This window comes from Bufo gargarizans, chromosome 2, assembly GCF_014858855.1.
Source record: "Bufo gargarizans isolate SCDJY-AF-19 chromosome 2, ASM1485885v1, whole genome shotgun sequence".
Classification (NCBI taxonomy): domain Eukaryota; kingdom Metazoa; phylum Chordata; class Amphibia; order Anura; family Bufonidae; genus Bufo; species Bufo gargarizans.
In genome coordinates, this window is record NC_058081.1 from 654590047 (window position 1) to 654606458 (window position 16412).

At 46.1% G+C, this 16412-nt stretch overlaps 1 protein-coding gene across 1 annotated transcript in view; it reads left to right on the forward strand.

Annotated features, from left to right (window-relative positions):
* LOC122926266 overlaps nt 1-16412 on the forward strand; it is a 51037-nt gene that overhangs the window by 19853 nt on the left and 14772 nt on the right. Inside the window, exons 4-6 of the mRNA XM_044277641.1 lie at nt 8934-9539; nt 12957-13229; nt 13828-14112. Coding sequence (XP_044133576.1) covers nt 8934-9539; nt 12957-13229; nt 13828-14112 — 1164 coding nt within the window. The remainder of the gene's footprint in view (nt 1-8933; nt 9540-12956; nt 13230-13827; nt 14113-16412) is intronic.

Consider the following 16412-nt stretch of genomic DNA (forward strand, 5'->3'; position numbering starts at 1 on the left):
AATGTTCAGTGACATCAGAGACGAATGTTCAGTGACCCCAGAGACGAATGTTCAGTGACCCCAGAGACGAATGTTCAGTGACCCCAGAGATGAATGTTCAGTGACCCCAGAGACGAATGTTCAGTGACCCCAGAGACGAATGTTCAGTGACATCAGAGACGAATGTTCAGTGACATCAGAGACGAATGTTCAGTGACCCCAGAGACGAATGTTCAGTGACCCCAGAGACGAATGTTCAGTGACCCCAGAGACGAATGTTCAGTGACCCCAGAGACGAATGTTCAGTGACCCCAGAGACGAATGTTCAGTGACCCCAGAGACAATTGTTTAGTGACATCAGAGACGATTGTTCAGTGACATCAGAGACGAATGTTCAGTGACCCCAGAGACGAATGTTCAGTGACCCCAGAGATGAATGTTCAGTGACATCAGAGACGAATGTTCAGTGACATCAGAGACGAATGTTCAGTGACCCCAGAGATAAATGTTCAGTGACATCAGAGAGTGTAAATTGCCTGCTATAATTCGTTTGGTCAGTAGATGGCAGCCAAGGACTAATCTACATTGAAGTTTACTACAGAGAAAATTCTTATATTCATTTACCCTGTAAAGTCAAAATACCAATACTTTAGGGCAGGCTAGGACTGTCGGGAGGGTTATGGCGAACTGTAGATGCAGGTTTGAGGCTGCACTTTGAAAATGACTAGTTGCATCACAGTCTCCCTGTCAAGTGGAGGGGTTTCCTGGCAGAGCAGGAAGACACCAGAGGGAGGCTGCCTGGTGAATGCTGTGGACATCAGGAGAGAACCCCTGTGGATCCAGAAAGGGATTTGTGGCTCACAGGGTAGACAGACCCCAGCCCCAAGGAAGACACTTGTAGCGTCGGCCCCAGGAAACACGTGGATGACGGTCCGGTTCGTGCTGGAGTGAACCAGGGGATCAAGGAAAAGCACCAAGAGACTGCACTGTACCAGTGACACTTTGGGGACATATAAGAAAGTGGCAAGATACAGACTTCACCTTTAGTGTTGAGCGTAAATATTCAAATAGCAAATTTTTTATTGCGAATGGCTTTTGAAGAGTTGGCGTCATTGGTTGGAAGGAGCGATTCATCCCATGACGGTAATTACTGATTACAAAAATCTGGCTTACCTGGAGTCGGTTAAACATCTGAACCCAAGGCAGGCCAGATGGTCGTTGTTTTTTACTAGATTTAATTTCATTGTCACTTATTGTCCTGGGATTAAAAACGTCAAGGCAGATTCATTGTTGCATAGCTTTCCCTGGAGGGGGGGTGATTTGGAGGATCCTGCTCCGATATTAGCTGATGGGGTGGTTGTATCCGCCTTTTATCCTTAACTTGAGGCAGAGGTGTTGGAGGTCCAGGGAGAGACACCTAATTCCTGTCTTCCAGGGAAGTTGTTTGTCCCTTCAGAACTACGACACAAGTTTTTTTAAGGAACATTGCAATACTGTTCTTACGGGATACCCTGGGAGCATATTTACTGTGGATCTCATTTCCAAGAGATTCTGGTGGCCAGGGTTGTGTAAATGTGTTGAGGGTTATATGTCAGCTTCTGAGACTTGTGCGCGTGCTAAGGTGGCTCATACTCAGCTGTCAGGATCTCTACTTCCCTTGTCTATCCTATCCCGACCCTGGACTCATTTATCCATGGACTTAATCACAGATTTGCCAAATTCTTCTGGGAAAACTGTGATTCTTGTGGTTGTTGACCGCTTCTGCAAGATGGCACACTTTATACCATTATCAGGTCTACCTAATGCCAAAACTCTCACTCAAGTGTTTGTCGATAACATTGTGAAACTACTCAGCATTTCCTCTGAAGTGTTGTCTAATAGGGGGACTCAATTTGTTTCCAGATTCTGGAAGGCGTTCTCTACACGTCTGCGGGTACAATTGTCCCTCTCTTCGGCCTTTCATCCTCAGTTGAACGGACAGTAGAACGCACTAACCAGAATCTGGAGACTTATTTGAGATGTTTTGACTCTGAGAATCAAGATGAGTGGTCTTCATTTTTGTCTTTGGCCGAGTTTGCCATAAATAACCGTAGACAGTAGTCCACTGATAAGTCACAGTTTTTTTGTGCATATGGGTTCCATCCACAGTTTGGCACATTTTATGGCACTGAGACGTCTGGTATACCGAGGAAAGATTCTCCTCTTCATTGTCATCTATTTGGTGGAAGATTTAAAACAACTTAAATAAAATGGGCAAAAAGTATAAACGTATAGCTGACAAGAGACGTGAGAGTGGTCCGGACCTGAGAGTGGGTGATTCTGTGTGGCTGTCAACAAGAAACATTAAGTTGAAGGTACCCTCTTGGAAGTTGGGGCCAAGGTTTATTGGGCCATACAAGATCTCTGCCATTATTAATCCGGTTGCTTTTCGTCTTGAGCTTCCGCAGGCTTTGAAGATTTGTAATGTGTTTCACAAGTCATTGCTGAAAAGATATGTTGAACCTGCTGAACCGTCCTCCCTGCCACCACCTCCTGTCATGGTGGATGGTAATCTTGAGTTTCAGATTGCCAGGATAGTGAACTCACTTATTCTTCGTGGATCTTTTCAGTACCTTGTGCACTGGAAGGGTTACGGTCCAGAGGAAAGAATGTGGGATTCTGCAACCGACGTGAATGATGCCAGTCGCCTTGTGAGGGCCTTTCACAAGACGCATCCTGATAAGGTTGGTCCTGGTTTTCTGGAGGTCACCCATAGAAGGGGGTAAAGTCATTGTCCCTCCTGTGAGAGAGGTGAGAAGATTGGATAGACTTGCTGCACGTGAGGCTATCTGACAGGTCTCTCTGTTTTCCTCTATGTATTTTGTTATTTGGCAGGATCTCACCTCTCCTCTGGTGCCGCTCGTTATCAGTGATGAGGCTCTATTTAGGTCCACCTCACATTGCTGACCATGCAGTTGATAGTTTCTGCTTGGAGTTGCTAGTGCTGGTTTGTCTTGGATCTCCTGCTTCTCCATACATCTCTAAGCTAAGTACTTGCTGCCTTCGCTAGTTCTTATTATCTGTGTGTGTTGTTTCTAGGCGTCAGGGATACGCAGGTTCCTTCATTCTGAAAGGAACCAGCTGTCTCATCCCCTGCTACCTATCCTAGGGCTCGTCAGTTTTTGCAGGCTTTTAGGTATCCGGTGTATGAGTATACTCACCATCAGGATCTGCTCATACTGGCAGGAGTTAGGGAAATGCCTAGGGAGTACTAGGAGGTCACCATCCGTCTTCCTTAGCTTTTGAGGCCTAGATTGTTGTCTATTCGTTGTGGTGTGCTTTTGGTGTTTTCCGTTTCCCTTAACCTCTGACACGAATGTTGAGTGACCCCGTAGACAAATGTTGAGTGACCCTGGAGACGAATGTTGAGTGACCCCGGAGACGAATGTTGAGTGACCCCGGAGACGTATGTTGAGTGACCCCGGAGACAAATGTTGAGTAACCCCAGAGACATCACAGTAGGACTTAAAGAACAGTTTAGGAAATAATCAAGTGACCTCTCTGTGCTCGAATACGAGATACAATCTGTGGACCAGGGCAGTGCTATATCTGGGGCAAAAGAGTTCATAACTTTTTTCTAATGTCCTATGGCTCGTTCTGAACGTACTACCTAGGCTCCAATGTGAGCTCATGAGATAGTGTGGCTGTGGTTTTCTCTATTGATAATTTCACCTAATGAGATATGTATGGAGAGTCCATGTCAGGGTATTCCAGGTGAGAAGGTGACAGGACATATAGTACAAGGGACACATGAAAGCTGCCAGCCAAGAGGAAGAATGGACGGGCTGATTACATCAGTTCCTGGCCACAGGGAGAGAACAGGGACAAACCTCACAGAGAAAACACACCGCAATAGCGCAAAAGAGACCATAAAGACATGGGATCTGAGACTCTCCATCTAAAATGGTGCCTCCTGAGACCTGGGGAAAAAAATTGTGAAAAACAGACAAAGATGTAACTGCAAAATCAATAAAGGTCTAGAGGAGTGTAAGACACAACAGTAGGGAACAAATTCCATGTAAGAAACACATCTTCAGGTTGGAGAAGGCACACATTGCTACCACCACCAACACACAGCTTACTCTGTATGGTACGGTAAGTGTACAGAGCTATAACACAGCTGGCAGTTCGTTATGGCAGGATCCCTGCTATAAACTGTATTTAAGCTTGTTCTCCTTCATAAGTGACTTCATGACTTCCTCCCTAGTAAGTAGAAGAAGCACCAGCTCAGTTATTACACATCCATGGAGCATCAAGTCCATGGTCCTATCAGGCTCAGGATCCATTAGGCCAGACATGGAGTCAGAAGGAATTAAGCAGAAATCCTCATACAAGAAACTTTGAGAAGACAGTCATGTGTCCCCAAGAGAGCCTAACATGGGTGGTGCTCTTGTTCCATGATCAGCTGGGCTAAAATATCTGCAAATGTTTGTATGTTTTAGAGTCAGTTTGTTGTTGGTTCCATAATCCCCAGTCTACCACTGCGGTGTTGGTGGACGTGTCTGAGAATATGCGTATTTCTCTTCTGACAGCAGCTGAAAGGGAGTTGGGAGCACAAAAACATGGTACTTGGGTCCTAATTTATCAAGACCAGAGTTATGCTACTCCATTCTTCATGAGCCCCGCTCTGCCACAGAAGGCATTTCATTCATGACAAGGTGCAGGCCTCTTCTTAAATTAAATGCCTCCCCTGGCTCGAAGCTGGGGTAGATTTCAGTCATCATTAACACCAGCTTCTGACATAAATGGTGATAACTCTGCCAAGGTCGATGGCCCTGCCCACATCTCACCCTTGCCATGTCCCCTATTTGGAAACTAGCGAGGGCAGTGTAAAAATGCCAGTTTCGACTGAATCTAGTTGAAATGGCATTTAGGAAGTCTCAAAACTAGGTTTTATGACATTTTAACACCACATCAATGGAGTAAGGGATGATAAGCTGCCCCTTGGAGTTGTTCCAATACCTTTAAAAGAGCAAGTATACCCCTCATGACATATGCACATGTACACACAGATGAGTGCACGTCACGAGGGGCATACTTGCTCTTTTAAAAGAAGGTGGATCAGTAGAACAGTAGGTTATGACTAAGACTTGATGTTTAAATGCATCAACCTGTTATGGCTCCTGTTCCTGTAATTTTATTGTATACCGAATAACACTTGGATTTTAACAGTGGACGAAATTGCTGGAGGATTTTTTTTCCTATTCCTTATAAACTAGCAGAAGTAGGAAAATCGAGGAATGGAAGCTTGACGTTGCTATTCGCATCTTGACCTGAGTGTAGTCCATTTCTTTTGAATACTACTTGGCAGTTTGGAAACTATTGGGTTCACCCCACTAGTGGTGTCCAGGTAAATGAGGCCAGGTAGGTGAGTCTCTGCCTTGGCTAGTTGTAGGTCTAAGAGTCTTGGAATTTCTCATTGTCTTTGTTGGGTATTTTTTGGACAACTTTGAAGGTGTTTGAATAGAACATTTTCTATGGCCTCAGGACTGCCATAGGTCCATTCTAGTATCTCTGAAGCAGTGATGAGGCCTGCTGCTAGATTATTAATGTAGCTAGAGAGGAGTCTCTTGACATGTTCTGTGCACCAAGGACCAAGCCACCTTAGCAACAGATCTAGTTTCTGAGCAGCTGAAATGCCACGGTCATCACTTGCAGTTCTGTGGGGACATTTTCGGCTTCTGTGGTTCTCAGGCTCGTTGTCAAACCTGGAGAAGCCGGGTTCAGTAAGATCACAGTGGACTATATACCTTGCAATCTCTGACATGCCTGTAGTTTCTGACTTTGATCAAGAAAATGCAAGATGAGTAGTGATCATATTGTTTGTGGTGTTCCCACTAAGAGCTATAGTAAAATATGGGGCTGCATAGGCATTCAGCCCAAGAGTTGGTTTAAAATTCATAGATCTAGCCATGCATGGAACTGGATCTATGTGGTTGTCAGGGGTTTAATGACTTGCAGGAATATTGGGGGCCCAGGCCTTGGGCACTGATGTGTGAATGAGGTTAGGATGTCACATTGGTAACACATTGTACTGAGCTTGGATATGGGGTATGGCAGAAGAATCCACACTCTCAGGAACATTTGCAGCAATCAGAGGTTCACTGTTTTGGCTTAGCACATAGTCTCTTGTACACTTAAAGAGGATCCCCTACATCCACTTTACTTAAGCTTTACTTAATCTTCTCCAGCTCTCCCTGGGCCAAGCGTGCAGTTGTTGGAGGGTGCATGGTTCCTTCTGCAATGCGCCGCCCCCCAGGGCCCTATCACTTCCCAGGTTTATAGGAATGCAGAGTGATGTGGTGCGGCCTATATGTGTCACAGTGCTCCTATCTGGATACAGCAGGACCCCAAGCTTATCCTCTGAAGCAAATAAAAGGGAATAGTTGAGTTAGGGCTCTTTCACACTTGCGTTGTCCGGATCCGGCGTGTACTCCACTTGCCGGATTTACACGCCGGATCCGGAATAACGCAAGTGTACTGAAAGCATTTGAAGACGGATCCGTCTTCAAAATGCTTTCAGTGTTACTATGGCAGCCAGGACGCTATTAAAGTCCTGGTTGCCATAGTAGGAGCGGGGAGCGGGGGAGCGGGGGAGCGGTATACTTACAGTCCGTGCGGCTCCCGGGGCGCTCCAGAGTGACGTCAGAGCGCCCCATGCGCATGGATGACGTGTCATGCGATCACGTGAGTCATGTGCTTGGTCGCCCTGACGTCACTCTGGAGCGCCCCGGGAGCCGCACGGACGGTAAGTATACTGCTCCCCCGCTCCCCGCTACACTTTACCATGGCTGCCAGGTAAAGCGTCCCGGCAGCCATGGTAACCATTGAGAAAAAGCTAAACGTCGCATCCGGCAATGCGCCGAAACGACGTTTAGCTTAAGGCCGGATCCGGATCAATGCCTTTCAATGGGCATTCATTCCGGATCCGGCCTTGCGGCAAGTGTTCCGGATTTTTGGCCGGAGCAAAAAGCGCAGCATGCTGCGCTATTTGCTGCGGCCAAAAAACGTTCCGTTCCGGAACTGAAGACATCCTGATGCATCCTGAAGGACGGACTGTCCATTCAGAATGCATTAGGATAATCCTGATCAGTATTCTTCCGGCATAGAGCCCTGACGACGGAACTCTATGCCGGAAGAAAAGAACGCAGGTGTGAAAGAGCCCTTAGGGGATGAAGAATAACTTGAGTCCAGACCTTGGTAAACTTTAACAGCAGCTTTACTTGGGAAAACTTGATTCCGAACAAAATTCTGGCTTTTCTTACATTCAGGCTCTCTCTTGGTTCCAGCAGGCTTTGGCATAAACGGGCAGACAAACTTGGTAACTGTACCACCCCAAAGACAGGAAACCTGCGGCACATAAAGGCAGAGACTCCTCTCTGCCCTCAGTATGGTTTCCTGTCTTTGAGGGGAAGTCTGTGGTTCGTCCTCCTCTCCCTAGGCTGCCCTGTTACCTGCGGTTCCCCATTCACAGAGGCGCGATGGCTCAGCGTTCCTGAGCACTGGAGGGCACGATGCTTCGGTGCGATAGCAAGCCCCAGTAAGCATCCGTCAGCACAGAGGACAGAAGATCCAGGCAGAGGGAGGAGTCTTGGCTCCGCTCACATCATCCACCGCTTTCGGGTTGAGAGTAAGGCCTGGAGCGCACGGATGTGCGGGCGCATCAGGTGCGGAGGGGGGCTGGTCAAAAAGCCACTGGAACCTGAAAATGGCTGCCAGCATTTGTGAGACACGTGAGGGCTGACAGTGTGTCTGGAGACAAGAACTGCAGCATGGAGGAAGAAAGAAAAGAGGCTATGGAGGACCTGGCGGCCAACCCGACCTCGGTACCAGGGAGGGGTGAGAGGCTTGTGTAGCCACATGTTTTATGACCATCTTTAGATGTACAAATGTGTATGTGTCTTTGCAGAAAAAACCTAAAAAAGCATTATCTAAGAGGCGTCCCAAAAATTTGCTTTATGCAAATGTTCTCTGGCTTCTCACTATAGCAAGAGGTTATGCCAGCAATGCATAGACAAAACAGTGGCTGAGGAAACCCCATCCTTTTATAGTTGTCTGCAAAATTTTGTAAGAGCTGAGATTAACGCTTCTTTATCCTCCAAGAAGCCTGATAGTTCCAGAGAAGCTAACTCTAAGTAAAAGGAAAAAGAGTTTAAGGTGGTTCTGTCGGGCTCAGATGAGGGGGAGGAGGTCCAGTCTTTCTGTTTGGAGAGCTTTCTTTCCCATGGAGGATGTGGATAAACTCTTGAAAGCAATAAAAGCAACCATGGGAATAGAAGACGTAAAAGAGGCTAAATCGGTACAGAATATTATGTTTGGGGGGCTGCAGACGGAACAGTCCTGGACTTTTCCTTTTCAGCCTTAATTAATGAAGAATGGCGTAAACCAAACAAACGAGTGCTTATTTCGAAATTTTTTAAGAGGAAAAATCCTTTTTCAGAGGACATAGTCGCTATCTGGAATAAAGTGCCAAAGATTGACGGGGTGCCTTTTTATCCAGGGAAAGGACCAACCGATCCTTTCGCTCCTTCCATTCCTTTTTGAATAACAGAGAAAATACTAAGGAAAAGAATTCTTACAAACCAAGGTCCCGGAGAGAAGGAGAAAGGTTTTTTTTTTTCAACAAACAAACCAGAGGAGATAAGACGCCAGGGACTATGTAGGGGGAAGGTTAAAACACTTTCTTCCTGCATGGACCCAGATTTCCAGCAGCCCTTGGATTCTGGACACATTAAAAGAAGGGTTAAAGCTGGAATTTCATTTAAATCCTCATTCAAGATTTGTGATTACGGAAGCAGTGCAAAAAGATAGAGGGGCGATCAGGTCAGAAGTTCAGTCGTTAATAGAAAAGAAGGTCCTGGGGCAGTTCCAAAGCATCAAGAAGGAGAGGGGTTTTATTTCCTCTCTCTTTTTAGTAAAAAAGCCAGATGGTTCCTACAGAACCATAATCAATTTAAAGAAACGAAACCACGTTCTCTTAGAGAAAAAGTTCAGAATGGAGACCATCAATTCAACTATAAACCTACTCTTCCCAGGGTGCTTCATGGCGGTTCTGAACTTGAAGGACGCCTATCATCATGTGCCAATCCATCAGGATTATCAGAAATACCTGAGATTTACAGTTCAGACGGAAGGGGTATTGAAACACTGGCAGTTCCTGGCGCTCCCATTTGGATTAGCAGTGGCCCCCAGAGTCTTCACCAAAGTGATAGCGGAAATGTCAGCTCACATCCGGGAAAAAGACATATTGTTTATACCTTATCTCGATGATTTCTTGATTGTGGCAGAAACAGAGAAAGCTTGCGAGTTGGCAGTCTTGGAAGTAATCCGCATCTTGAAGAAGTTGGGTTGGATTCTGAACGACAAGAAGTCAAGGCCAAGGCCTATTCAACGTCAGCAGTTCCTGGGCCTAATCTTGGACTTCAGACACCAGAAGTGTTTTTTAACAGAAAAGAAGATAGCCTGTATACAACAGAAGATCCAAAATTTAATAGTTCATCCCCGGATCACCTTGAGAAAAGGTATGTCGATCCGGGGGAGTTTAACTTCCTGCATCCTAGCTGTCATTTGGGCAAAATTCCATACAAGAGAGCTGCAGTGGGAGATTCTAGAGACTTGGCAGAAGGGGAGTCTTCCTCTAATTATGAAATTCATAATATCACCCCAGACCTTACTCAACCTAAGGTGGTGGTTGAAGACAGACAATTTAAATCAAGGTCTTCCTTGGCTAAAGAACAAGATTGTTTGACAACAGACACAAGTCCATGGGGCTAGGGGGCCCGCATTCAGAAGCTATCTTTTCAGGGGTGTTGGGAGGGAAGCTTAATAAAGGTTTCCTCCAACATGAAGGAGCTCATGGCGGTGAAACAGGCAATTCAGGAAGCTCTTCCACTGTGTATAGGTAAGAATCTAAGAATAATGTCTGACAATACAACAGTTGTTTCCTACATAAACAAGCAGGGGGAACCAGGTGTCAAGACCTAATGCTAGCACTAAGTTACATCCTCCAGATGGTAGAGGGCAGATGCAGGTCTATCTCAGCAGTCCACATTAGAGGAAAGGAAAATATCCATGCAATCTTTCCATGCCATCATATTTCCCAGGGGGAGTGGTGTCTGGACCACAAGATCTTCATCCAGATCTCGGAAAGTTGGGGTCTCCCATATAGAGACCTGTTTGCCATGGCTCAGAACAAAAAGGTAAAAAAGGTTATTTTCCCTGTCTCCAGAGGGATCCCCCTGTGGGCTGGATGCTTTCCTCCACAGTTGGGATTTTCCTCTGGCCTATGCCTTCCCTTCTTTCCCTCTGATTCACCGGGTCCTGAGGAAGATCAAGGAAGATCAGGCAAGGGTAAAACTAATCACCCCATTTTGGCCGAGGAGACCATGGTTTACATGGCTGAGGAAGTTATCGATTTCAGATCCTTGGGTGCTCCCGGCAACTCAGGATCTTTTTTTTGGGGGTCCGATTTTCCATCCGCAGGTGGACAACCTCTACCTAACGGCGTGGAACTTGAGAGGCAGTTGTTGAGGAATAAGGGATTTTCTGTCAACTTAACAAATACCCTTTTAAGAAGCAGGAAAAAGATAACTATGTCTATTTATGTCATAACCTGGCAGAAGTTTTTGTCTTTTGCAGGTCTTCAGTTTAAAAACCTTCCAGGCTCTCCACCCTTAAATAAGGTGCTAGAGTTGCTTCAGAGAGGGCTAGAAATAGGTCTCTAAATCTGGTTCTGCAGCCCCTTTGAACATATCCATCAGATTAATATGAAATTATTTTCTCTAAAGCTATGTTTATTAGTGGCCTTAACTTCAGCATGTAGAGTCTCTGAAATCCAGGCGATGTCCATAAATCCCCTGTACACAACTATCCTTCAGGACAGAGTCATTTTAAAACCTGACCCGGCTTTCTTACCTAAAGTGGCTACTAAATTCCATAGATCACAGGAAATTATTCTTCCTTCCTTTTATGATAATCCATCTTCAGAAAGGGAGGAAGTTTTACACTGCCTGGATGTCAGAAGATGTCTCATTCAGTACCTGAATGAGACTAGGGAGTGGAGGAAATCTTCTTCGCTATTTGTTCTTTTTCAGGGAAAAAACAAAAGACATCAGGCCTCAAAGAAAACTCTGGCAAGATGGATCATGTCAGCTATTTCTCTGGCATACTCTTCTTCGGGGAAGGACCCTCTTGAGAGTCTGCATGCGCACTCCACAAGGGCTGAATCAACGTTATGGGCTGAAAGAGCCGCGGTCTCTATCAAGGACATCTGTAAAGCTGCAGTCTGGTCTTCTCCATCTACCTTCTTTACCACTACCGGTTACAATTAAACTCTCCTTCTGATTTATTCTTTGGAGCTTCGGTGCTATCTGCTGTCACCCCACCCTAGTTTCCTTGGCTCTCTCTCTCTCAGTGCTGTCGTGGGTGAGAGGTAAAATGAAAATTACTTATGGGTAATTGGATTTTCCTGAAACCATGACAGCACCTTTATTTTTTCCCTCCCTCCATTGTTTCGGTACAGTTTCTATTTCTGCCTTTTTGTGTGCTGCTCGGCTGTTCTGGTCGCTGCCTCTGCTTCAATCTCTGTCATTTTTTGCGCAAAGGCAGCCAGCCAGTATCTAAGTAGCCTCAGCTTCTATATGTGCCTTTGTAGGCTGCTCACTCAGGGTGGGATATTTGCAATTACTAAAAAATATAAAGTGATACTTCTGCTATATATGCATAGATAATACATAGGCAGCTCCTACTGAGGTTCTTAGCCTGAATATATCTCTTACTTATTAGCACTGAGCTCTAGAGCTCCATTGTTAGAATTTTGTCTTTAAAAGGGTTGCTTCTGGGTGATTCTGAATGAAGCTTAGGAAACATAGACTGTTGTCCCTATGTGTATTCTATGGCAGCATGATGCCTCCTCTACCAACCCAAATGGTGATGCCTCTACTATCAGCCTCAAACTATGAGACCCCCTCCAATCTCCAAGACAATATGTCTCCTCCGCCAGTTCCAAACCCTGATTCCTACTCCAACATGCGTCACAGTTGGATAAAGTTTAGATGTTGGCCTGCAGTGTTCTTTTTCCTCCTGAGAGCTGAACATTTAATCTCATCTGTCCATAGAACATTTTCCCAGAAGCACTGCGCAACATCCAGATGGTATCAGGTAAACTTGAGACAGGCTAGGGTATATTTGTTGGACAGCAGCAGATTCCTTTATGTGTCTTTCCTTGAGTACAATTCTTGTTCAATGTTTTCTAATAGTGAACACATGAAAGGAGGTTTCCATGGTTTGTAGAGTCTTCTGTATCTATTTTCCTGTTACACATAGGCTCTTTCTCCAAATCCAAATTGAACTGATGTTACCAGGACACCAGCTGTTAGATCAACAGTCCTGAATCTTTTCCATTTTTAGATAATTTGTCTTGTTGAAAGAATTCCGGAAAGTTGTTTGCATTGACACCAGGTTCACACTAACCTACCTTTTCTTGAAGAACAGATTTGTCAGTAACTATGCTCTGTGTGCCTTTAGTTATTAAAAGTAAATTATAAGTGAAGCCCACACTTCCAATATCTTCTTCATCAATGAAAATGAACTCATAAACACAGAGGTTCACTTACCTTCTCCTGCAACTGTACCTGCAACTGTATATTGTAGTCAGTAACCAATGAGACCTGTAAGTCTTTAAAGGTCCCTCTCTTTATGCATTCATTAGAACACATCAATGATCACATGACATTACCAACAGTTCTGCAACCTTCTAATGTATGTTATTCATTGGATCTCTGCTTGCTCTCAGTGATCAAACCCATTCTAGTTTACATCTAGAGGCTCACCCCCATACATAGCAGATATCTCTCACAGCTAAAAGAGGTTTTGTTTGTGGAGTCATGTCCATATAATGTTATTTTGTTGCTAACCACTTCTGTTGTCTCTGTGTTCAGCCACCCTCCAGGCTCCATCTCTCAGTATAGTCTCCGATCTTATTGTACATGGCACCAATTTGACCCTCCATTGTGATGTCGGGAATCAGACTGTGACTACTTACACCTTCTACCGTGGTCAGAAAATGATCTGCTCTGAGCCCCATGTCACCTGCAGGGGATCATTTCTGGAACTCACCCCAAAGTCTAAGGATGACAGTGGATCCTACACCTGCCACATCGAGAACCCGGTCAGCTCCAACACCAGCCACCCCATCCCTGTGACCGTATCAGGTGAGGACATTTACTAAGGTTCTGGGGTTCTACTGCTGCACATCTCTGAGCAGAGCGGCGTCTGTGACCACAATATATGTAACAATGGGAAACCAAAGAGACTGATGAAATATTATACAACAGAAGACGGGGTCATGTAATATGTATGTAGGAGACCAGGGGTTAGTATGATGACCTCTATGAGTAATGTTGATGGTATGTTCTCTCTCGGCAAAAAGGGTTTGAATAAAGCTCCACTTTGATAAAGGAATGTAAATTTATTTTGCCTCTCATCCATCAGTACAAAAATAGCAGTCTTGTCTACGCGTTTCGGGCTACCAAAGACAAATTTCAGCCCTTCCTCATTGGTGTCATTAGGAAGGGCTGAAATTTGTCTTTGGTAGCCCGAAACGCGTAGACAAGACTGCTATTTTTGTAATTGATGGATGAGATTTTACCGCAAGCAAAAATAAATTTGCATTCCTTTATCAAAGTGGAGCTGGATTTCTTCAAACCCTTTTTGCATACAATTACCCGTTGCCTGACTCGGGTTATCCTCACAGCTGAAGGAGGGGCAGGTGAGAGCTGCTGAACTTTCTTTTTCATTCTCTCTCGGCAGTACCGGTTTCTGCAGTCACATTGACCACTAACACCTCCGACCGATTCCTGTGGCCGGGAAGGGATTCGGTTTCTTTACGGTGCTCATCCAATGGTACAGACGTCAGATACTCCTGGACTCTGGATGGGGCACCATTACCCCAGGACCCTCGATACCAGTTAACCCTAAATAGCTCCACGCTCATTATAAGCCCCGTCTCCGCTACAGATAATGGATATTTTATGTGTACCGCTAAAAACTCGACAAATGAGGAAAACAGCACCAGACTGTACCTCAACCTGGCCGGTGAGTATCTGCAGTGTCATGGCTATGTACATACGAAGTATACATTGTAATGGTAACAGTAATACTACTACTAATATTACTACTACTAATACTTCTAGTGCTACTATTTTAGCTGTTACAGTTACTACTACTCCTACTACTGTTTCTACTACTACTACAATCATTACTAGCACTTCCATTAAGACTACTACTGCATCTACTATTATTACTACTACTATTGAGGCCTTTATTTCACTTATTGCTGTATTTTTATGGATGGTCATAGCCATGAGATCAGAGGTGGACAAAAGAGGCCTGTGGAATGTGGTGTTGTAAAGGGTCTAGTTGAGAAGAATATCCACAGTCCAAGCATCTTCCAGCTTCTGCTCCCTGCCTCTCATGGGCAGCAGTTGACATGGGAGCCCCTGTCCTCACCATTCACTCTCATTGGCTGCAGGCCACTAGGCATGAAGCCTATGAGGAAGTGGAATAGCACAGGTGGTTGTGATAATATCATCGTGATCTCCTGCTCAATGACATTGTTACAACTCCTGCAACCTGGTGCGGGTGGTTGTGATGACATCATTCCTCTGGCTAAGCCCTGGCCCAAAAGAGCACCATGATGTCATCATGACCACCTGCTCCATGATACAGGCAACTCAGACCAAGAAGCCTGTGGCTGGCATTGCAGATAAAAGCATGGAGCGGGAGTCAGGTATATATATATTTTTGTTTTCTTTGTTGGCACTGCTTGTGGCAGTACAGAGTGTGGCCATTGTAACTACATGGGGCACTACAGGGGGCCATTGTAACTACATGGGGCACTACAGGGGGCCATTGTAACTGCATGGGGCACTACAGGGGGCCATCGTAACTGCATGGGGCACTACAGGGGGCCATCGTAACTGCATGGGGCACTACAGGGGGCCATCGTAACTACATGGGGCACTACAGGGGGCCATTGTAACTACATGGGGCACTACAGGGGGCCATTGTAACTACATGGGGCACTACAGGGGGCCATTGTAACTACATGGGGCACTACAGGGGGCCATTGTAACTACATGGGGCACTACAGGGGGCCATTGTAACTACATGGGGCACTACAGGGGGCCATTGTAACTACATGGGGCACTACAGGGGGCCATTGTAACTACATGTGACACTACAGCGGGTCATTATAACTACATCGGGCACTACAGGGGGCCATTGTAACTACATGTGACACTACAGCGGGTCATTATAACTACATGGGGCACTACAGGGGGCCATTGTAACTACATGGGGCACTACAGAGGGCCATTGTAACTACATGGGGCACTACAGGGGGCCATTGTAACTACATGTGACACTACAGCGGGTCATTATAACTACATGGGGCACTACAGGGGGCCATTGTAACTACATGTGACACTACAGCGGGTCATTATAACTACATGGGGCGCTACAGGGGGTCATTGTAACTACATGGGGCACTACAGGGGCCATTGTAACTACATGGGGCACTACAGGGGGCCATCGTAACTACATGGGGCACTACAGGGGGCCATCGTAACTACATGGGGCACTACAGGGGGCCATTGTAACTACATGGGGCACTACAGGGGGCCATTGTAACTACATGGGGCACTACAGGGGGCCATTGTAACTACATGGGGCACTACAGGGGGCCATTGTAACTGCATGGGGCACTACAGGGGGCCATTGTAACTGCATGGGGCACTACAGGGGGCCATAGTAACTGCATGGGGCACTACAGGGGGCCATCGTAACTGCATGGGGCACTACAGGGGGCCATCGTAACTCCATGGGGCACTACAGGGGGCCATCGTAACTACATGGGGCACTACAGGGGGCCATCGTAACTACATGGGGCACTACAGGGGGCCATTGTAACTACATGGGGCACTACAGGGGGCCATTGTAACTACATGGGGCACTACAGGGGGCCATTGTAACTACATGGGGCACTACAGGGGGCCATTGTAACTACATGGGGCATTACAGGGGGCCATTGTAACTACATAGGGCACTACAGGGGGCCATTGTAACTGCATGGGGCACTACAGGGGGCCATTGTAACTGCATGGGGCACTACAGGGGGCCATCGTAACTGCATGGGGCACTACAGGGGGCCATCGTAACTGCATGGGGCACTACAGGGGGCCATCGTAACTACATGGGGCACTACAGGGGGCCATCGTAACTACATGGGGCACTACAGGGGGCCATGGTAACTACATGGGGCACTACAGGGGGCCATTGTAACTACATGGGGCACTACAGGGGGCCATTGTAACTACATGGGGCACTACAGGGGG